Source organism: Phalacrocorax carbo, chromosome 2 (genome assembly GCF_963921805.1).
Source record: "Phalacrocorax carbo chromosome 2, bPhaCar2.1, whole genome shotgun sequence".
NCBI lineage: Eukaryota > Metazoa > Chordata > Aves > Suliformes > Phalacrocoracidae > Phalacrocorax > Phalacrocorax carbo.
Window position 1 is genome coordinate 21,786,882 of NC_087514.1, and position 26,287 is coordinate 21,813,168.

The 26,287-nt window shown below is 36.9% G+C and overlaps 1 protein-coding gene across 3 annotated transcripts in view; it reads right to left on the reverse strand.

Annotated features, from left to right (window-relative positions):
- Positions 1 to 26,287, reverse strand: part of ZFPM2 (zinc finger protein, FOG family member 2) — a 322,358-nt gene that overhangs the window by 234,825 nt on the left and 61,246 nt on the right. Inside the window, exons 2-3 of one of the 3 annotated variants that reach the window (XM_064442246.1) lie at positions 19,739 to 19,897; positions 2,725 to 2,826 (exon numbers count right to left, since the gene is read on the reverse strand). The exons of 1 other annotated variant lie outside the window; for it this stretch is intronic. In XM_064442246.1, coding sequence (XP_064298316.1) covers positions 2,725 to 2,826; positions 19,739 to 19,897 — 261 coding nt within the window. The remainder of the gene's footprint in view (positions 1 to 2,724; positions 2,827 to 19,738; positions 19,898 to 26,287) is intronic. One more of the 3 variants, XM_064442247.1, reaches the window with a different exon arrangement.

Here is a 26,287-nt window from a genome sequence, read left to right on the forward strand (position 1 = left end):
TATTCCTTGGACTTCTGCTGTTGGCTATAATGGAAAAAGAATCAGGTCCTTTACTCTGCTGTGTCCATTTAGAGTTTATTGACCTCAGTTTCCATTATTTCAGAGTAGTCTTCTCATTAAAAAGAATTTGTGAAAAATGAGGACAGAAACAATGAAAACTGAGGATAGTTTCAAAAAACATTCAGGTAACACTTGAAGTGACTACACAGAGTAGGCATTATCTCTGCAATTGATGCACTTGATGGTCAGTGAAGGTCACAAGACTGCGATATAAAAGACTGCTTCAGGAGAAACCCTTTGAAGCTACAGCACATTTAACTTTAGATTTTTCTTCATAAAAATACTCTAATTACAAAGCCTTGGGAATGCATGCAAACCATTTAACAATGCAAATTCTCAAACAAAATAAAACTCTAATTAATGCTGGAAGCTTAATTTTGACTCATTCGTGAGTAAGTTGTTGCTAATGAGTAACTCTCAAATTTCAGTCCCTGGCAAGTACTGGCTCTGAAATAACAATATGTTCTCTTAGTGCTAAAAAAAATTAAAAATTAAAATAACGAAACAGCTCTACTATTGTATGAATCCCTGAATTATCACAATTCACATTATCAGGGGACACCAACTTGTATCATGCAGAACACAGTCACTGTTGGATTCCAAGAGAGCTCCATCTCAGTGAGGAGACCAGAGGCAGACCAGATAAAAAAGAAGGTATGGCCATTTGTTCTTTGAGGTAGTATCTCTACTATGAGTTGGTAAAGTTGCTGAAGAAAAGTTTTTTATGGTTCTGTTTGTGATGTGCTCAAATATGTTCCTAAATAAGCAAAATATTTCATTGTTTGGGTTTTTTTCTGAAACAAGTTATCTTTGTACTGCATGGTCGAAAATTATCTTCTTTTGATTGTTTCTTTTCCCATATCAATAAATAACCAAATTCATTTCAGAAAGTATGGCATGTGGTACGTATCCATTCCTTTCTTCATATATATTATACCCTTGTAAAGAACCAATATTTAAATAAAATAGAGCTGCTTGTTTCATGTTGGTGGTCATCAGATTTCTGAAGTCAAAAGGAATTTTCCCACATTCAGCTTTGATTTCCATCTTATCCCATGTCAAAACTACCACCAAATATTACAGGAAATACATGTCTTACTGTTTAACTGAAATTTTTTTCCCAAGAAAATAAAAAAACCCTCATTCTACTCCTTACTGTCATAAAAGATGTCTCTGAAACTTTTGTGTAAGATAGCTCATATAAAAAGTTGTAACAGCCTGCAAAATGCGTATTCAACTATGTTGAAATACACTAAAAACAAAGAAGCAACAAAAAATTGCCAATTTCAGATATGAGATTAGTTATAATTAAAATAAAAACAAGTCATATGTTAATCCCTGACAGCCTTTAAGTCTGCTATGAAGCTGGAAAAGGCCATTCTGCTGCACCCAAAGATGTCTTCTGTATTCTTTTAGATGTAGTGTATTTTAACACTAAATCTTGTTTTCTTACACCATACTGCTTTATATAGAATATCAACTTATTTCTGTATTACCATTAAAAACATTTTAAATGGCATCATCATAATTATATATACTATGTCTTCCTTTTTGTTTGCATCATATTTTCCAGCTACTGGTTTCAGAAAATTACCATTAGTTTTGTTCTTCTCTTCAGAATAGCATATAGTAATTTGCAAAATCAAGGAAGAATGAAAATGTGATTGAAATATAGGATTTTTTCTAAGGAAATATCATTATTGTGTTATAAATTATTGATAGAATGCTTCTGGAACTCTTTTCTGATGTGCTCATCCTTTTTAGGGAAAATTTCCGTAAGAGATACAGATATTCTGAGAGATTGCTTGGCTTCAGATGCACATTTTTCAACAGCATTATTAAAATATAGTCAGTATAATGGACTTTTTAAGGCCCATTCCAGAGTCCACATCCATGAAAACATTGCATTGAATTCAAATGCAGAATTGCCTGATTGAGAAATACAATTTACCCCTTTGTCTTAGGTACTTTTACAGTACCACAGAGGTTTTACATATTATATTGAACAGATGCTTGGAAAGTATTCCCATGTTACCATCACATCTTACATCTTAGCAATGTCACACTTGCACCATCTTCACTGTGTATAATAGAAAATGTTACTGTGAATTACTGTTTTATGGTGAAGTTCTAGCACTTCACTGCAATCTAAGAGTCTCTCTTTCAACTGAATCAATGACCAGGTGTCCAAAATTATTTTTATCAGGCTAAACCAGGTAGACAACATCCTTGAAAATGTTAGTAGATACCATACCAATTTGTTAAACTCAACATGTTGCTAAGTGTAGGCACAAAGTAGGTGTTTGGTTGGTTTTCTGGCCTCAGAAAACAGAGCAGAAAAGCTGCTACAACTATGGAACTGAGAAATCACTGATAAATTTTAATCCTAAAATTCTAAGCAGCAACATTTTCCTTTATACCAAGCAGGTACGAAAGGCATTTTATGTTGAACAATTTACAAAACTGTATAGCCAAAACCATTTTTCACTGAAGAACTTTATCTTAGTACTTATCTGTCAATATCCTGGACTCCAAAGGATCATAGAGGAAATAGTCCATTAAAAATCAATACAAAGCATAACACATGTACTAAAATAATAATATTAAAAAATACTGGATTCTAGTTTAAGAAATTTCTCTTGGCTTTCAGTTGTTTCTTCCTACCTGGCCCATCCCAATCTTCAGGGTCCACAGCAAGCTGCCCTGGTTTCTCTGACCTTGCATCACCATCAGATTCTGCTGCCTCCTGGATGCCTTCTTCATTGCCTGAAAAAAACAAAGAAATACAGTATTGACATGTTTCAATAGTGACTTTTAGGCAGAGCTCCCACACCATCCAAAAAACTCCTTACATGCCTAACTGAAAACATATGCATGTCTATAAACAGAGAGAAAATGAAAAAAAATATTATTAGACACATAAACACCTGTGAGTTACCAGTGACTCAAACAAGCCTTGAGTATCCAATCCTTGCAGTTTTGTGGAGAGACAAAATGTTGGAAATCAGTGTTTACTCCATAAGCTTAAAAAACCAGAACCACAACTTGCACCTAGTTCTGCAAATCAATGCACAAAAAAGTCATTAAGTTTGTACGCACAAATTAAAGAAATAAATCAGCTAGCTACTCCCCAGGAACACACACTTTCAGTTATGTGTTTTCCTGAATCAACACCGAACTGCTTCTTACGCATTGCAGATTAATAACACTCAGTACAAAAACCTGGCCCACTAAACATTCTGGCTTTTCAGGCAATCTACTCTGTGGTATTTTGGCATTTAAGGAATTTGCCCTTAAAGGTTATAAGCTACCAGAAGACCCTATGATCATTTTCTCCCTACCAAACTTTATCTAAAGAAATGCAACATTTGGATCAATTTTAAAATATCCAGAAGTACCTGAAAATGTCTGTCGGCCTTCAGTAACTATCCACTCTAAGGCTGTATACAGGACACACTGAAAATTATGATAAGGTTAAATTTTTAGAGACGACCTTTTAATTATTATTTGAAGAATTCCGTGTTGAAAGTGCAGTTATTTCACTTAAACAACGATTCTAGGCAAGCTCCATGCAAAAATACTTTGAAATAACCACTATGAAAAATTCTATTGAAGATGAGGGGTTCAGGTATTAACACAAAATAGTCTGGCCTCAGTAATGTGTTAAATGACATGGTCGAGTGCTTATCCAGGCCAGTACTTTACTGTATTGGTAGACTTTTTTTTTTTTTTTTTTTTTTAATACTACTAATCAACCCAAGAAACTCTTGCATGAGAAGATACTATGAACAATACAAAAATCAAGCCTACAGAATTAACTACATCAGTCAAACAGGACTGAGTCACTGTTTTTAAAATTTTTTTTAGCAATATTGAAGCCCACTTTTTTAAAAATTGTCCCACAGAAAAGTGGCTTGGTATTTTAGAATCTGAAAACCAGACTGTTTGTTGCTTTGACAATAGCAGGGCAAGAAGGAACAAAAAGCACAGCAATTAAGCAGTAACTTGTAATTTTTTCCCCACTCATGATAACAAAAGCTTTTATTAGCAACATAGGTAAAGAAATGTGATTACAACAAGCCATGCCAGATCCCCATATGTTATCACTGGAGCTATATTTATACCAGATAAGCTTGTGACCCAGAGTTTTCAAGTACATGATTATATACAAACACTATAAAGTATTAACTTCATGTGCACATGTAACATCTTGTAATAACACATTCTTCCCTGTGTTCATAAAACAAACAGGTTTTCAACTCCTAAGTATAAGAGCCCGGTCAACTACTTTACACACAAACACAACAGTATATTCACTCCGGACTCCTACAACAAAAATAAAGGTTGGTGCATTTGCAATAAGAAAAATATAGGCCAGTGTATTCATAGGCACTTAATGCTACAAGATATCATTAATATCTAGTATAATTTTTCTGTCAAACACACTGTATAATTTTATCCAGGCATCTGAAGTTCATGTGCATCAGTACAATCTGAAGTTAGCTTCAGAAGACCATCCTGAACACTCACATGCTGAAAAAGCTATCAAGTTTCCTGTGAGTAGTTTTAGCAATTATTTTTCAACCAACTACCCTATTTTGAATTAACATTAGTACAGTTACTTTGTAGTAACCAAACAGAAATCTGCTTTTTTTGGGTGGACTGAAGAACCTATCAGGTATTTTCACCTTCATATTTTGACCTTCATAGCTACTTAGCACTGTAACAAATTGTTCTTTATTAGAGAGACACAAATGACAACTTCCCAAGGTTCAAACCTGACAAGATCAGCTCCAGTTTTTTCCAAAATGTTGGAAAGCACTACACAGCAAGGGCAATTCTGATTATGAGTTTCTAACTGAAGCTGTATAAACACCATAGGAAGCTCTTAAGATGTTTTTTTGCATGGAATTTTTGCACTTAAAAAAAATGGTTTTCTTCCATTGTAAACAATAGATCTCTATGGACTACATCAGAACAATAACAACAAATACGTTTAGAAATAATAATAATTCTCCTAGATAGAGCCCAAGCATGGAAAACTTTAGCTCCAAAATATAAAAGTTTTTCCAATTTATAATATATGCAAACCTGGCGTTAGCATGCAAATTTGAGCATTCTTTCAATCAATGCAACCAACCAGAACATCAAACAAACAAAACTATTAGAATTGAAAGAGGAGGAGAAACTTATGAGAAAAGATGGGGCTGAAGGTCAAAAGAAGGACACAATTACAGCTACGGTATACAACTTAGAGCGCACAGTAATTATTTGGGAGATGAGGAAAGATCTAAAAATTTATGTTAGCAGATAGTTTAACATTTCATTAACTTGCTTTTTCAGTGTTTCGTGAAGTATGGTGTTACATGTTTTTCATAATCACGTTTTCATGAATTCATGCATGTCCAGTACAAACAGAGTATAACAAAATGTGCAGAATTTACATTAAGGAAAACTTTTTTGTTTTGCATCTAGACGTACTTTTCATTATTTTCATGGACATTTTCTACTATTCACTGACTACCAAGTCCATACATTACACACCTGAAATATCACCACATGGATTTCTCCTGTTCCCCCATACTACCTGCCCTCTGTACTGAGGCAATCTGCTTGTGAAACCAACAGTACATTACTGTGGGCTTCAGCATCCATCAGTGAAGCAAGTCTATCCCAGGCTCAGCTGAGCAGCAAGGTCAGATAAAAGCGGACAACCAAGTCAACCAATGTGCTGGAGACACTGCAACTTTAAGAAGCCAAAAGGAGGCTTAGCACAAGAGCTGATAACAAAAAAACATCTCAGGCTTTTTTCTTTTCTTTCCCCTTACTTAATGCCACTTTAGCAGCTAACATTTGTTTAGCACAAAGGAGTATATTTCCTTACAGAATTTATTTTCTTTCTTTGTTTACTCTTTTTGTTCATTCACTGACTATTTTCCAGTTACAATAACACTATGTTTTATATTTATTTTAAAACTGATTACATTTTTCTTCAATTTACAGGTGTAAACATTTAATTGGATCCAGGATGATTTTTTACTTTCTTCCAAGTCAAATCAAGTGCTTTTGCTTTATATATACTACTCACTTTGCTAAGAACATGTCAATTCCTTTTTAATCCCACTGTTTTGTTTTTTTCTCATGCTTATTTCTTCACTTTGCTGCTCAACTACGTTTTATTTTTAAGTTAAAGGAGAAATAACTTCTTGCCATCAACACCAGAGTGGTATAGAAGTACCAGCAATGATAAATGCTCTGAAATGAAGGAAACCTGCTTCTGTTTAAGTTTTCTTTCTGACAACTTGAATTCTGTCCTTTAAAAGAACACTATCACATGAAAAAAGAGTCATACGAGCAAGAATCTATAATATCATATAGTACGTTTAGTCATGAGTTAGTTAAGCCTACTGGACTTTCAGCTATTTCTCTAGATTTGGTATTAAAGCTCCACTTTGGGCAGAATTCATCTCCTCTAACCTTAGATGTCCGAAAGTTAAGCTAGTCCAGACTAATTATGCAGGCGCTCCTATAGACAGGGAAGAGAGAAAACTTCACAGTGACTCATCTATTTGAGGATGCCTGAGATACAAGACCCCTCTTGGTGTCTGAGACAGTTGAAATGAATCATCCTCTGAAACACACAGCTTAGACTAGGAACCTATCTTTAGCCAGCTAAAGTTAGGTGAAACAAATCTCTGCCTACGATAAAGTGCTGAATACACAAAATACTGCTTAACTAAGAGAAAAAAGTCTTATTCAAACAACTTCAATCCTGTAATATGAATAGAATTTTCACTTGACCTTACTATTTCTTGCCAGCATTAACTGTTTCTGTTGCTCTTCAAAAACAGTTCAAGTTTTTTTAATGTGTTTTTTTTTATCCTAGGGTTTATCCAAGCCAACACACTGAACAACTGTAATTCAAGGTGCTACAGCTGGTCAGGGAATCTGAAGACTGTAAAAGACACATTACCAGAAACATGAGAGGGAGAACTCTAACATTTCTGACAATACTGACGAGGAGGAGAAGAGAGACTTTAATATTAACAAGCAATTTCACTTTAATCTTTTAACAAATTAAAGACTTCCCAATTTGTACTTAATAAGCCTGTAGGACAAGTAGTTGTGATATTTTAAAGGAGCATGTGGGTTAGCAGTGCTTCTCAACCCAGCTGTTTTAATCTGTGTTGTTCCCATCAATATTAGGCTCTTGCAGAAACTCTCGTACAATGTAACTATTGAACTTTCTCGACTAGGAATGTTATAGCAGCTGTTAGTCACTCTATAATGTATTTTGCAATCAGCTAAATCAACAAAGTATTTTTAACAATGAACAGTTCAGAACTGACAGATCTACTTTCTTGTTCACAACTGCTTATCACAGCATAGATATCATATATGTTTGCCAGGTGCTTCCTATAGTTAGGATACTTTCAGAGAAGCCGCTCACAAAAGATAAGGTCATAAAAGAGATGAAAAATGTGCAAGCTTCATACACTCATGGTTTTATCATCAGACAAAATAGCTTTGGGTGAAGGACTGTACCAGTCACAAACAGCACACAGCAGCTTATATTAAAGTGAGTGAACATTAAAAGTTTGAAATTCAGTTTGTGCTCATTCTTCCTGGCAGCATAAATGTAAACTTAAATTGTTAGCATCCTAATACAGCTGTTCAGTGTGAAACATCACTTCTCAATTATAATAAATCAATTCAGAAATAAATTGTTACGAAGCCTGTAGCGTTCTGCATTGCCAAAAGAGAAAGCAGATGTGATGCAGAGACTTGGGGAGTCGCTCACTGTAGACTTTAATTCAGCAAGGTGCATATCCTTATGTATGTTAACAGGCCAGCGCGACTGGTTGTGAAGGGGCAGGATTAGGATGTTTTAGGGACATGGGGGAAGGGGCCATTTCCTTCTTTCTGCTGCAGCCTACAGCAGCGATAATTCCAGATCCAACTAAAGAAGGATTCTGAGGCAGTACAAATGAACTAGATGCCAGAGCCTCAGAAACTATAAATTAGCATCCAAAAATTATCCTTTGTTATTTGCTTTATCACAGTGCCTACTGTGACAGGACCACTAACGCAGCTTACACACACTGATAATCTTCTCTTGAATCCTAAAAAACACACTGGAAGACCAGAATCCTTGCCAGGAACCTCTCTTCAGAAACAACAGTCATGTAACTTTGAAATAAACCATATACAACTTAAAATACAAATACAATATACTTAATTCATTTAATGTAACTTACTTTTTGGCAGCACACGCTATTCTTAAGAATACCAATGACATCTAACAGGACTTAACTGTCCTTCTTATGGATTAGCTGTTTTTAAAGGATTCTATGATGTATTTAACAAGCAGAAGTCTCTCATTTTAATAGCAATGCAGGTTTTCAGCAGACATAAAATATTCTGGGTATAAAAAATGTAACTAAAGCAAAAAAAAAAAACCCTTTAAGATTTTGGTATGGAAATTGAACTCTGAGCGTAAAGATACTAAATAAATTGGGAAGGATGTTTCCACACTTTGCCATATTTGGCATCTGGTGCGAGGACAAGGTAAACTACAGTGGCTACAGTGTTATGCGAATGGGTTTATTCTAGAAGCCTTGCATGGACAGAGAGACAGAGACAGAGATCTGGTGCTGTGCCTACCAGATACTGTTATCAACTCATCTGGTGTACACGAGAAATAATTTCAGTGAAGCCCACCAAAGTCAACTGAGACACTTTACTATACAAAAGCAGCAAGTTTGAGCAAAATCTGGCCCTCAGACGATTGATGTGTTAACATACCTGAAAGAAACCAGCATTTGTACATGTTAATCCACTGCATTTTATTTCAGATTGTATTAATCATCTCAATACTTTGCTTCTTTGCAAGCAATTATTGTTTTCTGTCATGCTGATTAACAATCATAATTTCTCCTGGGATAAATCTCATTTGAAATAACTGTATGTTCCTAGTTGCCCTAAGCACTCTTAAAATTATTTATCCAGCAAATGTCAGAAATAATGCACTGTCTTTTATCCTAACTTTTAGGAAAGGTCTATGAATACCCATGTGTTGGTGAGTACCTACATGTGTGCAAGCTGTTAACTCTCCAAAGTAATGGTATTAAAATCATCACTTTGTTTAACAAAACGACATCTTGACACAATGACATTTCAGCACCGTGATCATGTTAAAAAACAGCGTCAATTATTTCTAACCGTTTCAGCTATGGCACTTTTCTCCTGGGATAAGACACTGCTGTGCAGCAAGTTCATCTAGACTGAGTCTGGCCTTCCTTTTTCTCTAAACGTTTGATATGTTCTCATTATTGCACTGTTTGCTTTTTAAGTCCTTTCAAGACAAGGATCACTCATTCAAATGTATTTCCTGCAGAACAGTGAAAGTGTTCTCTAAATTGCATTACAGACTTTCCTTCTATTAATGAGTTTTATATTTATCGTAATTTTTAGGGAGCAACTCTTGTGGCACTAGTACTACAAATGACTATCATTCAGATATAGTGGCTACCCAAAAGCTTCTATAGATTTAAAGAAAAAAAAAAGAAAAATGTCTTGCATCTTTCCAATCTTTCCCCATTAAAACTTCAAATACAAGAATTCTATTAGACATATACAAGTACCAACCTGGGGCTCAAACTTACATAGCTCTAGGCACTTGATTAGAAAAGCAGCAGAAGCACATTTTTAAAGATATTTAGACACCCCAAACAAAGACTGTTCGTTAGTGTAATTTTCAAAAATTATTGCAATGTAAGTAATTGACAATCCATGAGATTCTAAAACACCCTGCACCAGAACAGAGAGATTACTTCAGAAACATGCTAGCAAGTTTCAAACTCTTAAGTCTGAGGACTCTTCTGCAAGTTCATATTTTGACTTAAGATTAAATAATAATTCTGTTCTTTCCCCACTGCAGAAATACTGTCTCTTACGAGAATTCTTCATCCAGCCACGAAAATCTCATTTTATAATGCGCAGATCAAATCATTATCATATACACACCCCATTTTCATGTGATTTCCACACACTGCTACATAATGATTAGCAATATAGACAAAGAGAAAATTTTATTTACCTTGTTATAAACAGTTTCATGCTTTTATGTGAAGTAATCAATACTCCAGGTGCTTCAGTATCAAAAGCAGACAATTCCCTGTCATCGGAGGTATGTTTCCACATACATGCTGTGTTATAAATGGTTTCAAAAACAGTCTAGACTTCTATGAGTCTAACCCAAGAAAAAGACTTAGCCATCATAAATAATCTATCCAGCAATAATATTTCTTATCAATATTTATCCATTGATGTCATAAATGTGGCATTTGTTTCATTTATTTTTTCTGATCCTTTGAGAACTAAATTACTGCCAATATCCCCACTGCTGACTTACATAGTACACAGCCGGTGAGCAACTCTGCTTTTTGGAGCTGTTCTGACAACAATTCTTCATGGAATGTCTCCTAACTCTTCAAAACTATTCAGAATTTTTGTGTCAAGAATACCAAGTTAGACAAAAAAAGGCAAAATGGACCTTCATTATAAATAAATTTAGTAATAGATGTATAGTACACATCAACTAAAAACATGCAGTGAAATTTGTCATTTGTGCATTTCAGATGTTAAAGAAGACCATCCTTCTAAGTTCACATTCCACCAAATTTTAGCTCAAATTTAAGTCAACCCAAATTGAACGTTTGTGACTTTCTAGAAAGGGGACATTACACTACTTGTTGTAACCAAATAATCCCTTTCCTTAGAGCTGTGATAGAATTCACAATTTCATTGTTCTTAAGAAAACCAAAATATGCTGACTGAAAAGGCTGGATTTGCTTTGATAAACTGCTTAAAGTTGAGTAAGCTGTTTAAGTGTTTCTCTCACTTTATAATTCTGAAAATAAAATTTTCTAGTTGGATCTATGTATTTACTTCTTCAAACATAGCTTGCTGGTTTCTTTTAGAGATATAGCTTTCTGCCTGATGACCAATTATTTAATTTCTTGATTAAAAGAAGGGTTTGTTTGTCTAACTTACGCCAAATTTTTATCCCACTAAAGCTGATTTTAATACCGACATGGATTTCTGGTGGACCGAAAATTTGGCCCAAGAGGTTTACATATGCGTTAGCAGTAAATAGAAAAGAGTATAGGATAGACAATCTTGTAATTGTTATTCTGGAAGCCTTTCCATGCTCTCAAGTGAATGGTGAAAAAAATCACTCCAACTTTTTCAGATATCTCCTTTTTCTTTTAGCAAGAAAACAGGTGGTCCTCTGAGCTCCAGTAACAGGAAGAAATTCGAAAGCAGGAGAGGTAAAGCACAAGGCAAATGCTAATGTTCAGAAGAAAAGGATCTCCTTTCATCCTGCCAGGATCCAGTCTAATTCTGACTAGTACCCGTCAAAGGCTATTATCAGAGAGCCCCCTTCCCTTCTTTGTCCATATTCAGCACCCAACAAAAAGTATGGTAAATGCCCAGGACTCAGTTGTTTCAGCTGAATGGGATACAGATAAATGTATAGGAACCCTCCCCCTGGGGAACACGAGAACCTGACACAGTTTCACAAACATGTACACAAGCCAGTAAGAGGTAACTAAGGAGCAGCACTGTGAGTTCTTAGGCAGATTCTCGTTATCCTAGGAGATTAAAATACATGATCACACATACATGCCCTCTCCTGTCTCTGCTCACCAAAAAGAATTAATGTGTCCTTCATTTACTCAGAAAGCCTACATGAAGAAAATGTAATGAATTAAAATAAATAAAAAAAAAATTAAAGGAATATGAGCTCCAGGAGAACAGAAGTATTGCCAGGGAAAGATAATGTCAGGCGCAGGGAGGGGGGGTGTCTGGTGCCAAGCAAAGCCGAGGGCTGTGCAATCACCTCTATCAGTGCTCTATCAGTGTCTACACTCCAGCCAAATCCAGAGAAAACAAGGAGTCAAAGATTCAGGTCAATAAGCTTATAGGCGATTTGCACAAACAGCTCCTCCAGCAAGGTAAAAAACAAAGTCATATTGGCTTTTCTTTTTTATTCCTTCTCTTTGAACTCCCTGGTCCAAATGCACCCTGGAAATGTCAGTGTTATATGCAAGAATTTAAAGAGCTGAGCTTCTTAATCCCGTTAAGAAATAAGAACAAAGTTGCCTGTAAAGATTGCCTTATTAAGCTCAAAGTGATTATGGTATAGCTGCCTTATGCTGATCCTACTTCCACTTGCTATAGCAAAAGAGGTAGAAATTTGTCATGAAATCCATTACTGAAAAGGAAAGAAACATTATTGATTAAAAGGTTTATGGTTAAAAAAAAAAAGTAAAGAAGGCATAAATCTACTTTTGGATCCAGAAACAGAAAATAGCAAGCATATTGTTAGTCATTACATGACTCACATGAGAGAAGCAAAGAATATTTACACAGATGCACACAGGCATACACACAACAAAGTCATACTCCAGAGGAAAAAGGGACACACAGACATCATTTTCAGCATATTAAGAGTTTGGCTGGTATTATAGATGGTAGCATGATAGCTTTGCACATGAAGTAGGAAGGGGAAGATTAATGCACAGAAGAACTTAGCTTTGTATATATATGCTTTTTCTTATATGGAGAATCACACTGCAGCTGTTTCCCTGAATCTCAAGCCTGGCTGCACAATCAGGTCACATGGTTTAACATAAAAAATTCCAGTCCTAAGCTGGTCTGTCAAGCTAGTGACAAAATACTGTTCATGAGCAGAAAACCTGGATCAGGTTCTGAGCTCATCCCCTCCTGTCCAGGCAGAATACAAGAATACAGCAGCAGATATACACTCAGTATGCAGAAGCCCATATATTCCCCAAGTTCTCTTCTTGCTGACTTAGAACTGTGTATGAGTTTCAGACAGCACTGGATTCCCCTCATCCCCCTCTTCCCCCACAAATAAAGGCAAGAAATGTATCAGGAACTGCAACCATGCATCAACACTCTGATTTGCTATGGCCAAACATAGCAGTTTGTGCTATACATCCTAAAACTATTGCATCATGGAACAATCAGTCTTCATCCCATCTTATATATCCCCGCTATCTTCCTATGTCACCAGCTGAAGCACAATTAACAGTGGGAAACAGAAGCTATTTCTTTCCAGTCTGCCACCAGTAGTGCTAAGGCCACTGAACACCCTTCCACTGAGGGCTGGTGCCCACGCTGCCTTGTGATGGAGTAACTATGGGAAGCCTACAACATGAGGAGCAAGCACAACAGCCATGCTACAAGCAAAGAACAGGAGAATTCAGCAAAATTGTCCTGGTAAGCATGGCAGCAAGAAATGGGTATGGCTTCTTTCTCTAATTATCAGGTAACATACATTCCTCCATTTTCCTTCTTCTTCTGGAAACAGTCCCACATTTTCTCTCTTGATTATAGTCCTTCCTCCATTGTCTTCTCTTGCCTCTTTCCTTCTCTGAACACAGCCACTTAACTATCTACTAATCTCAGGTGATCTCTCTCATTGCTCAAGATAACTTTTCCCTTGAAAGTTAATCCCTCATTGAACACTTCTGCTAAGAAGGTCACAAGGAACTGTAATTTGCTTAGGCAGTTCCCACTCTTACGAAGTAGACAAGGCTCCTATTCTCCTGCTGTTTCCAGAAAAGAAGGGGTCTCAATTCCATATGAGTATGGCAAACTTTCTAAGTAATAGATGAGAATATTTTTTTATTTTCCTGAGCGTATCTAGGCAGGATGACAGCAGAGACTGAAAAGTCAATGATAAACTACTACACAGCCCAAATGAACTTGATTTAGTCCTTTGCTTTTCATCCCATCACCTTCAACTTCCTGGCTTTTGTACTATTCTGCTGTTTATGCCCCCTCCTTGTATTTGCCCTCCTGCTTTTATAACCCCATCATGCCTCCAGCTCACTTCTTCTCTTGTCCCTGTTAGCATCACCTCATTTCTTATTCTGACCTATAAAGGCAAAAGTTAATCTGTATGTACTATCTCCTAGCTTCTATAGTAGGCTTTCAGCCATCTAGTCTATCACTCTTCTGCATGGGAGACAGGCCATTTTCTCCTTATTCAGACTACCAAAATACTGGCACTTCTCTAATAAATCTTCCAGATCTGAATTTAATCTGAATTAATCTTAATCTGATACAGACATTGATTCCAGATACCTGCTATCTGGACACTAAAAAAAATCTTCAGCAATGGAGGTTCCAGGCTAATACAGGCTTTGTATGGACAGCATCATCAGATACCTGCAGTGCAGAAATTTGTAGTAGCTAAGCATAAACAGCAATTTTCAAAGGCCACAAACTGACAAAACACAATGCATCATCACCAAGGCTGCCTCCTACCAAATCTTTTGTTTCTACTCCAAAGACTGAGAGCAGTGCAGCTTTCTAGTGGAAGAACACTAGGACCATGTTATTATTATTGCTGTTTCCAAAACATTCTCTTTCCCCTAATCCGACTGTCAAAACTGCAAACAAATCAAACTTCTAACTGCCATCTCTTCTGAGGCTTTTCTAAAATATTCATTCTTGGATGGGAAACTTCATCCAAAAGGTTAAAAATTCACAGCTGCAAGCTTAAATTGATCCCTGATAAATAGCAGGCTGCTGATTTCCATTTTTGCTTTTAATATTTACATGCTTAAACACTGTTCACTTCTTCACATTTAAGTGTAAATGAAGACTACATAGGAATAATTATTCACATGTAGCAAAGTTAATTGGTGATTTTGTGGTGTTGCAAAAGTGGGGGGGGGGGAGGTGGAATTTTCCAGATTCCTTGTCGTAAAATCCATTAATGAGTAAAAGGAGAAGGGAAAAATAATAGCCAAAAGTCATAATTTTCAAAATGGAGAAGTTGTAAATGACATGTAGCTCAATCAATGTGATTAATTTGCTTCACACTTTGCAGAGGCTTTTGCCTTTGCCTTCTAATTCTGGCAACCGTTCTTCTGAATCAATCTCTCAAACCCAAATTAATAAGGTGGGAATGACAAGTATGGCTTTATAAAGGTTAGCTGTTTGCAATTTAGACAATAAGAGACTGCTCTCTGCTTATAACACCATCAGGCATAGTTTGACAGGAAAATCTCTTCAGTCAAAAAACCAAAGTCATCAAGTTGTGAACTTGTTATGTCCTCTACTTCCATTCATCTGGATGAATTTAAAGTTCAGTAAATTTTTGCTTTCAGTGTCTTGTTTGGACAGTTAAAAGCCTCTGGTTTTAGGTGGTGCTTGGTTTTGCATAGCTGGGGAAGTATGACCAACATACCATGGGTGAAGCCTCAAAAACACCTCCTCCCCAACAACTGTGCCATTTGTTGCCCGTGTCTCTTGATTCCTGCAGGAAGCTCCACTGCTCATTTGTCCTCTTGTTCTGGGTCAGCTAGGAAGAAACCCCGGCGGAGGGAAATGGAGAGCCAGGACAGATGAATATATCTAATAAAATCCCCTGACTTTCTTGAACCTTTAATGGTCCATGCTAACAAGCAGTGAATGCAGAGATAGCATAAAGGATTCCAATGCCAATTCTGGTACTTTCCAGGAAAAGGAAACCTGTTGCATGAGAAAACACACACCTACACTTAGTTTTCCCTCCTTTGAAGATATCTGTGGTTTACAGGCTGCCTATACCGTCAAAGAACAAAACACAAATCAGAAAGTCAGGCCCTCAAAACAGAAATTAGAATGCATTCATTTGCCCTCTAATCTATTTGGTATGTATCTCATTTCCAAGCTTTTATTCATGATTATTCAAGTGTCCAGAGAAGGGCCACGAAGTTGGTGAAGGGTTCAGAGGAGGAACCACATGAGGAGCGGCTGAAGTGACTTGGTTTGTTCAGCCTGGAGAAGAGGAGCCTGAGGGCAGACCTCATCATGGTCTGCAGCTTCCTCACAAGGGGAGGAGGAGGGGCAAGTGCTGATCTCTCGTCCCTGGTGACCAATGATAGGACCCGAGGGAATGGCAGGAAGATCACAGAATCACAGAATCACAGGTTGGAAGGGACCTCAGGGATCACCTAGTCCAACCTTTCTAGGAAGAGCACAGTCTAAACAAGATGGCCCAGCACCCTGTCCAGCCAAATCTTAAAAGTGTCCAGCGTGGCCGAGTCAACCTCTTCCCTGGGGAGGTTATTCCAATGGTTGACTGTCCCCACTGTGAAAAGTTTCCCTCTCGTGTCCAATCGGAATCTCCCCAAGAGCAACTTGTGTCCATTCCCCCTTGTCCTCTCCATGGGACTCCTTGTGAATAGGGAGTCTCCATCTTCTTTGTAGCTACCCCTGAAGTACTGGTACATGGTGATGAGATCCCCTCTGAGCCTCCTTTTCTCAAGGCTGAACAAACCCAGTTCTCCCAGCCTATCCTTGTATGGCAGCTTCCCAGTCCTCTGATCATCTTGGTGACCCTCCTCTGGACCCCTTCCAGCCTGTCCACATCGTTTTTGTATAGCGGGGACCAGAACTGTACACAGTACTCCAGGTGAGGCCTGACAAGCGCTGAATATAGTGGGAAGATGTGCCCGGGGATGTTTATGTTGGATATTAGGAAAAGGTTCTTCACCCAGAGGGTGGTGGAGCACTGGAACAGGCTCCCCAGGGAGGCAGTCACGGCGCCAAGCCTGACGCTATTCAAGAAGCACTTGGACAATGCCCTCAGAGATAGGGTGTGAATTTGGGGTTGTCCTGTGCAGGGACAGGAGTTGGAGCTGATGATCTTTGTGGGTCCCTTCCAACTCAGGACATTCTATGATTCTATGACGTTAAAGAAAAAATAGTTTTACGGAAAAAAACTTATTTCTTATATCATCTTTTACTTTCAATACTGAAGCACTACAAAGAGAAAAAAAGCTTATGAATGATTAACAGATTCATGACAAAAATCATGAGAATTACTCTCACTTTTAGTATTTACTATATAATACAGTCAAAACCCTTCCACTAAGACAAGGGCACAAAAGAAATTTATTTGCTTTCCAGATTAGTTTTGTCTTCTTGGGTTTTATCCTCAGAAAAACATACATGGCTTCATGCTAATGGACCTTAAGATGTGACACTGAAGAAGCAGGACATTCTACAGAAGTTGAGACATTAATAAAAAGCAATACATTTCTAGCCTCCCATTCCATTCTCTTCCAGGGATATTCTCAACTTACTTCAAAGTGGGGCTTTCTGTCACACTGCCTCAGCTGGAAGTAGATTAGGGGTTTCATGTGCCCCTTTATTCTCAGAAATTTCCTTTTCAACTTTTCTTCTGCAGCAGCTGAGTGGATAGGTTTAAGATTCTTTTATAGCTAGAACACACTTGGAAAAAGAACTGCTGGGGAGTCAAAGGTATTCAGCTTGAGAAATCAGCAGATGTCCTTAATAAAACATGTGATAATCAAGATTCAGATTTAAATGTATTCCTATTTAATTCCTGATCTTATTTAATACAGTGGCCCGGATTCAGTGTTTTCCCTGAATGATGTGTTCATTAAAGGGAAGTTATTTCAAGATAACTCAAAATTCAACATGAATTTGCAAAGTTGATTGCTATAAACAAACAAGAAAAATCATGTCTTTTTCTGAATTTCACCCAAAACAGTAGGATTTCCATTGGTGGAGCCTGGAAGTGCAGCAAAAAGAAATAACTAAATCAAACTGATATGAACTGATAGTGGTGCATAGTCTTCCATTGCTGACAGAAGGAACTCAAGAGACGCCAGTACAACAATCATGCAAATACTGGTTTAAATAATTACTTAGTAATGCCAGTAACAGGAACAGTACTTCTTTTCAGCTAAGGAAAATGGTGTCTGAGGGGCATGTGAACATGTGAATGCACAGTAATTGTAGTATTTGTTTACAGCACAGTTATAATAGTACTTAACTCCCCCCGTTTGTAAAGCATTTCCATTCATTATCTGGTCTCTCTTGCTTCACAGTAAGATGTGTAGCAGCTGAACTCTAAACTATTGACTAGACTGTTTTGATCCCTTGGGATGGCTTACTAAATACCAAGAACCTGTAGCGCAAAAAGTAAATTTTTTTTCAAAAGTTTGTAAACTACATCGACGAGTCCTCATTTCAGCTGGCATAGAGTTAATTTTCTTTCTAGTAGCTGGTACAGTGCGTGTTTTGGATTTAGGATGTTGATAACGCACTGATGTTTTAGTTGTTGCTAAGTAGTGCTTATACTAAGTCAAGGACTTTTCAGCTTCTTATGCTCTTGCCAGTGAGGAGGTGCACCAGAAGCTGGGAGGGTGCACAGTCAGGAGACCTGACCCCAACTGGCCGAAGGGATATTCCATACCATATGACATCATGCTCAGCATATAAACTGTGGGCAGTTGGCCAGGGGGCACAGATTGCTGCTTGGGGACAGGCTGGACATCAGTCAGCAGGTGGTGGGCAACGGTATTGTCCATCACTTGTTTTGTATATTCTTCTATTCTGATTCTGATTCTGATTCTGATTCTGATTCTGATTTTTATTGTTACTACTAGTACTACTGCTGCTACTACTACTACTGTTATTTTCTCTTCATTTGTTGGTCTATTAAACTGCCTTTATCTCAATACACGTTTTACTGTTTTTTTCCTGATCCTCTCCCCCTCCCACCAGAGCTGGGGGAGAGGGTGAGCAAGCGGCTGTGTAGTAATTGGTTAGTGACTGGGGTTAAACCATGACATGAGGACATGTAGAAAATACATCTTCATGCTTTCCCTACACGTTACTGAAGACTCTCTAGGAAAGACTAATATTCTGCATTCATAACATTTGACTATTCAAACAGATTTATTCTACTTTGTCCAGGACAGATGAAAATAACACAAAAACTGGAGCGTAACAAACTATCATGAGAAAATGTATGGCAATATCTGAGAAAGAACAGAAAGACAGAACAATTATCAATATCCAAATGCCGGAGGGGGTTGTGGACTGACAGAAGAACATCACCACAACAATTCTAGCTATTTGATAGGCATCCTTACCTGCAGAAGACAAACAATAAAGCAATCAAGTGGAAATCTGGCAGGAGGAAGGTTAAATCAATGTTCTAAATAACAGTACATGATAGTACGCTTTTTCTGTCAGCTGAATGGGAAACACAACCTTGCAGACTGAACACTGGGTAAGAATGAATTGGTGTGGCTTATGCTAAAATACCTCTATCTTCAATAATTTGCAAGTAACGAATGCACCAAATAGGCATCTGCAACTTTAAAAGTTATCCTTTCAAAAATCACTAGTTTTCTACCATGCATAATAAGTTCTATAATAAGCTCTATTTTAATCCTAGAATCTACAGACACAATCTGTTTTTCTAGCAATGTTTCCTAGGCAAAGAAGCAATGAACAGACATGCTGCATTGCTAGCTTTGGATCTGATAATAATTGACTTCTGAGGCCTGTTCTCTACACTTAAATACGTAGAAAATAACATTCTTGGAGCAAAACATTAAAGGCAAGACGATTCACCTCCTTCAAAAGTACATCTTCCAAGACATTTAAATATTTACCCCTTACCAGACTTAACTCCACAAGTGACTCATTTTCCTATTTTTAAGGTACTACATTAATAGGACTTTTTGTACATTTTAAATCAAAAAATCTTTTTGACTGATTAGATGCAGTTTGGCCCGCAGTGCCTCAAGAGGTGGGCTATAATGATTACCTTTATTACAAAAGTATTCCACTTCTTCACAGCTCAGATTTTCAGGCTCAAACTCTGCAGAAAAGCTTTCCTCCAATGGAAAGTCTTCTTTTGAGATAGTATCATTTTCATCAGACAGGCACTCTTCTTCTTCATCCTCAATGGCATCCTCAAGGGGCCCTTTAAAAAGAATCAGGAACACTGTGGCAAAACCATCTAACACAACAATGTAACATAAAACCTTAGCGAACTTATAACTGGAGGTCTTTAGCTAGTTTTTCCTTCCACGGCTGTGCTCAGCATTTGTTAGAATTGGACAAATAACATTTTATGGAAATTGAAATTGAAAGTGACTGTTCTCCTGATGACTTCAAATCAGAATATGCAAAGTGTTATTAATAATGTCTATTAATAATACTAAAAGCAGACAGTTCTAACAATGGAAATCAAAGCTATATTTGTAAAAACACGTAAACAGTGAAGAGCCTTCTCTCGTTTGTTAGTCATTGTTTTTTGATGCTGAATTACAGTACTTAATAGGCTCCCTTTACATGCTTCATTTCTCAAGTTAACAGTGCTGATGACAGTGAATTACTACAAAGGTATTGACAGTACAAACTTCAGCTTATTCTGCTGTTTTGCTTTAACCAGCACCTGACGGTATCCGTGACCATTCATTTGCTAGACTCTCTAATAGACTCCCAGTCAACAGACAGGACTCGGATAGACTATCACTTCATTTCACAGAGGCCAAACAATTGTCGTGGTAAACTAATAGCCGAGAGCTACAGAAACATAAGGCAGTTACAGAATCAGGGTATGAGTCTGAACTAGGAACGGCAGCCTGAGGGCTTTGATTCTTCTTCTAGTTACCTAGACATACTACTGCTACAGATCTTGAAGAGCCAGTGCCTGACAGATCTATAATACATAAAACCCAGGTTACCAACTGGAATGTACTCAAAATTTCTTCTTTCTTATATACACACACTTCAGAATCATTGGTTAATAGTAACTATTGGCTAAAGACATCCATTGTGCAGGTGTAGAATTTTACCCTAGATTTAAATACAGATTTGAAATAACGGAACATATTTTAAGTTAACTAAGAGTTTATTAAATGTCAGTATGTTTCAAAATCCATCTTAAGACTGGATTTCAAAAGAGAGATTTCATTATACATGGTTGAGGCTTGAAAAAAAAATACATATTTCACTCTCCAATGAAAGCACAGCCTCATTTATAATTGACTGAGTATTTCTTCCTCGAAATGAAAGCTAGCTAGCTAATGAAAAAAAATGTAATTTGTATTTATATGATAGTTTTCCAGTATTAAACACACTATTCCTATATAATCTATCACGCAGAGATACAATACATAAATGATTCTGTTGCATTCGATGAAAAGGAAGGGATAAATTTTTAAAAGAAATCAAATATTGACTACACTGTAATTTAACGTAATTTATTATGAACCAGTGACTACCCACATTTATTAAAACAGCAAAATTCACTTTAGGCTAGGTTGTGTAATCCTTGCTTCAGAGGAATATGATGGTTACTTTTTACTGAAATTGACTGAGATTCCCAGCTGGGATTCCATAAATTAATACAGCTTACTATCTTTCATGGAAATATGACTATTTGTGCCAGCTGAGAATCTGACCAAATGAACCCACTTTTGTGGCCACATACTCACCAACGCTAGCTGTCATTCAACAATATATCTCCTAGAATAAGGGGCTATTATTATGGCTGAAGAAATAAAAATCTCACTATCAAAGTATCCATTACTGTTAATTGCACCTTCTAGCCATGTTGGGAAAAAATCCAGCAAGGGCATACGCACAGGGAATGAAGAGTGGATATCACACTGTATGGAAGGGAGAACAAAGCACTAGCACACTCTGGAGAGGTGCGCTGCAGCTAAATGTGGGCAGTTTGGGAACCTTATGTGTATCCAGTTTCATGGCAGAAATGAAAGCACAAGGGGTTCTGCACAAACTGTCAAAAATACCTTTCATATTTTATACTACTATTAATATGTGACATTGTCTGTAGAGCCATTTATTGGTGTGTACTCCCAGTAAAATCTGGATAAATACACTAGGAAGGAAAAACGAAATGAAACAAAACCCATGCTATTTTAGAGAAATGTAAATTACTGCCATGTATAAAGATGTATAAATCCCATGCTTTGCATCATTTCAGAAGCAGCCATATGCCTTTAATAAATTTTCCAAATATTTTAAATTTGGGGGAAAAAATGTAAACTCCAGCCAACATTTTAGTGAAAATCAATTTCCTGCTGAATGACTGGCTCTTTGTCATTGAACTTTTTCAGTAAGTATCTTGCAAAATAGAGCAAAGCAATATACCTGCAAGTAATCCAACTGGCATGTGTACATGACATTCAGGTCTGTTTCTAGTTGTTAAATCAGTTTGTTTGATCAGGTCACCAGTACATAATCAGCAAGCTAATAATCACCGTACGTTAATTAAGAAAGGAATGGAAGTGCAGTTGGTATGCTTTCGTTTGCAGCAGTCATGGAAACACACACCTTATCATTTCCATTGACACTGTTTCCAAGAAGGCAGAAGGAAAAAAATGTATGCACCAGCTCCACAGCGCAGGTTCAAGTCCCTGTCATTTTGTGGGTTAAGACTTTATTTTCTAAACAAATCTCAGACTAAAAAAATATTCTTGATAAATGCTTTCATAGATACATCCTATGTATGAACAGGCATATAACATTTCCTGAAGTTACGTGCCCAAGTATTTGAAAACATAAATGTAAATGGTGTCACATCCAAACGAGACCAGAGGTATGCATGCATCTATACCAGGTTTTGCTTTGCATATGCCAACCCACATATAAAAACTAGTGATGTTTATCCAGCCGCATATGGGCACGCATCAGAGCTTTACGTAACAGTTCACCTCCAGGCCTGACATCAGATGTACTCCAAAAAACAGCATGACATTTGTCGAAATTGAGGGATCAGTGCGTAAATATTTTGTTTCATGCCACTGCTGCCTTGTCTAATTCACTCATCTACAACCTGATCCTTGGGACAAATTCTGACTTATTCATGTTGAGTCACCTTTTATTTTTTAAGTGTTCAAATACATTCAGCTCATGCGCAGAGGTATAAATGGGTAACCCGATTTTAACTGATAACTTTAACTGCAGAGTAAGGCATTGTTCAACATGAGTAAGACCAGCCCACAAAAATAACAGCAAAATTAAGTATTTCTTGGTTGCTAGTTTCCTGTGAACTGAAATATCAATGCCTGATTCTACAGCTATTAATTATCAGTCAAACATAGTGTGGGTTAAAGAAAGCAGCAAAATCAAAAGCCACTTACTAGAAAGTATAAGCAGATTAAACTCTGTTCTCGACTACTCCTTCTAATTACTTGGGCATAAATAGACAATTAATAAAAATAAATTTTCAGAATCTCACAATAAAGATTGTATGGAATTAGATATTCTTGACTAACGTAAACACAAACTCTGCAGGTTTATGTTTGCCTAATTTGCCATATGCTTCCAAAACCCTCTTGCTGACATCAGTAAATCAAGTCAGCTAGAGAACTAACAACTTATCTGGTTCAAAAACATATATGTTGGTTTTCAAATTTTAATAGCTCCTCTATCTAGGGAACAACCTAGACAGGATCTACTCAACTTCTTCCCTGATTTAAAATACTTTAAAAAACAGTCATAGACAACAAGAACACAAAAGCACCTTTAAAAATAACAGAGTTTCTTTCAACTGTTTTCTCTGATAGTGATTTTTCCCCCAGTTGTTATTATATTTATATAATACCTTCAACAGTCTGAATACAGCTTAGTCAGTTACTTTAGTACTATACCTTCCACATTTCTTTTAAATTTTTCATTCAATTTAATAGTATTACACTCATTACTTCTACCAATCATGTTATTAAGCACCTATGGCACAACATGTACTATGTCTGCTTTTATTTCAACTGGAACAGGGTCAAGGTCCCATTCCTGTTCTGCTGAAAAATGCTCTTCAATACCTGCTGATTAAGTGTGACATTACAACCAACAACTGCCATAATGACACAGCAATGCAAATCCAAATAATTCCTACTGCTGAAATTCATCTGAGTGTCACAGTGATCTGACAGTAAACAGCTCTGAGATATTATTAGACTCTTAAATAAAACAGTAAAATTTCAAACTGAAATGGTCTGAGAGTTTAGTTGAATAGTTAATTCCAGAGAGATAGTCTAGATATTTGTCTTCTTTCAGCAATCCTTTTCTTATTAGCACTTTGTAAAAGAATGTGATGTAATCTAAAGAGAGTGATTCTGAAATACTTCAGATTAGCTACATGATAAACATTAAGAATTCCCAAGTGCACTAGGTAAAAACCCAGTTTCTAATCTTAAATTTACTGAAGGCAAATGAAGTCTCCATTACTTCATTCTAGATTTTGCATGAAGCCCTGGCAAAACTATTTCCTTTTTAAAACAGGAAAATATTTGTCTTGTACACAACACAGGAGATTTTGAGGGGTTTGGTGGTTTACTTATTCACTTGGTCCTTACTCTACTTCATTAATATTTATTGATATAACTATAAATCTCAAATATTTTTTCAAATACCATAGATAAACAAGAGGCAGTACAAAACAGTACAATTAGTGACAGCAACGAAGAAGTCAATGTGGCAGAAATCCATACAGCTTAGTGGACACAGTAGTCCCCTTCGAAAAATCACCACATATAATTTGATACAAATAACAATATCTACTGAAGAGAGGCTGACGAGTGAGCTGCATGTGCCTTCATGGAGAAAATTACTTCTGATTGAGGCCACTTGGCAGCACAGTGTGGGGAAATCTGAACTGTGCTCCCTAATTTGTACCAGATTTACAGACACTCAAGCACTTATTTTTTAGCACTATTAATATATTAAATGCTAAAAAATATAGAAATCTTTCTCAAATAGTCATACACTTCAATATAAATGCAAACGTATAGCTAGAAAAACACAAAGATAGCTAGCTAAGTGGCAATCTTTACACAATAAGTAACAGATGCTACCTCAACACTTGAAAGGATAGGCCACGTTTAGCAAAACAAAACCAACACTGTAAGAATTTTAATAACATGGAAGAGTGTGAGAATGAACAACTAAAAAAAGATTTACATTCACTTAACATAAGATGCTTTTGCTACAATAAACACTCTGAACACAAATTTGAGCATCAGACCCCTTGAGCATGTTAGCCCTGATAGAGCAATGGATGACTCCAATTTTATGGCACTATAACCGTAATGAAATAATTGGAATTCAGTAACATTAAACTGGGTAAGTTCATTCTGTAATCATTTCTCATAGCCAAATTCATCAGACTTCTCCCTAAATGAAACCACTTAAATGCACGCTCAAATTAAGCACATGCTTATATGCTTTCCTGTCCAGTGCTTTGCGCTTAAAATGCACGCATCCTACAGTGGGAAAGTATCATTGAAATAATTATCTCATGAAAATGTTAAGTGGTTAGCTTCCTTCACACCTACCAATATTCTCCTACACTCCCAGAGTAGTGAAATAAATCAGTGCTCTTAACAAATTAAGAATGCTTCAGAAAGCCTACAATACTTGACAGTGAGTGGCTGGGGAGAGGTTAATGAGTATAATTACTAGTAGTAGCATTAAACAATAAGAACTCCTAGAAATCAGAGAGGCCTGAAACTCATTGGATCAACGTTATGTATTTTGCATGTTCTGTGTAATCTATCCAGTATTTCCTAGGAAAACTCATTGTTGCCACACACAGATTATCCTTAGCTTACGGTAAAACCTAGGTATGTGATGCTTTGATTACAGAGAGGAAAGCTGCAGAAAAATCAATCCATTTGTCTCCTGTTTCAACAAGAACATTTTCTTCTAAATACAAACAATTACATAAGAAAACCAGCAGGCAACACTTTATATTGATTCACATGTGGAAGACACATAGGGAACTTTTTTCCTTAAAATTCAGTCAGGAACATTAAAAATATAAAAGAGGCTGCAACTTATTTCCTTTTAAATATGGCAGTGGGGGTGAAGACACCACACGGTAGTTCAGAATTTGCTTTCTCCTCAGAAGATTTCTATAAAAGACTTCTTAGCTGCTTCTTCAGCCTTTCAATTCACTCAAAGGATTGGTTGTTTCCAACCCCTATGCTTTTACAGCAGCCTGGAGATAAGTTTAACAGCAATCTGAACAACCCCATCAGAAAGAATCCAGCTTCTCCTTCTTTTGGGGAAAAAAATTTATAAGACACTACCAAAAATATACTCCCAAGTTCCTAGCTGGGAAGCTGGCTTTCTCTTGGGTTTTGCAGAATTTTTCTTAAGTGTCCAGGCTCAAATATGCCAGACCCTGTATGTTCAACCAGGGTGAAGACATGGACTGATAAAATACAGGAAATGAATATATGCTGTAGCAATCAGAATACATTTTCAGTTTCTATCAAGGACTAGGACTGCCAGATACTGTCCAATCACTGAGACTTTCAATATTCCCATGTAGGAAAAC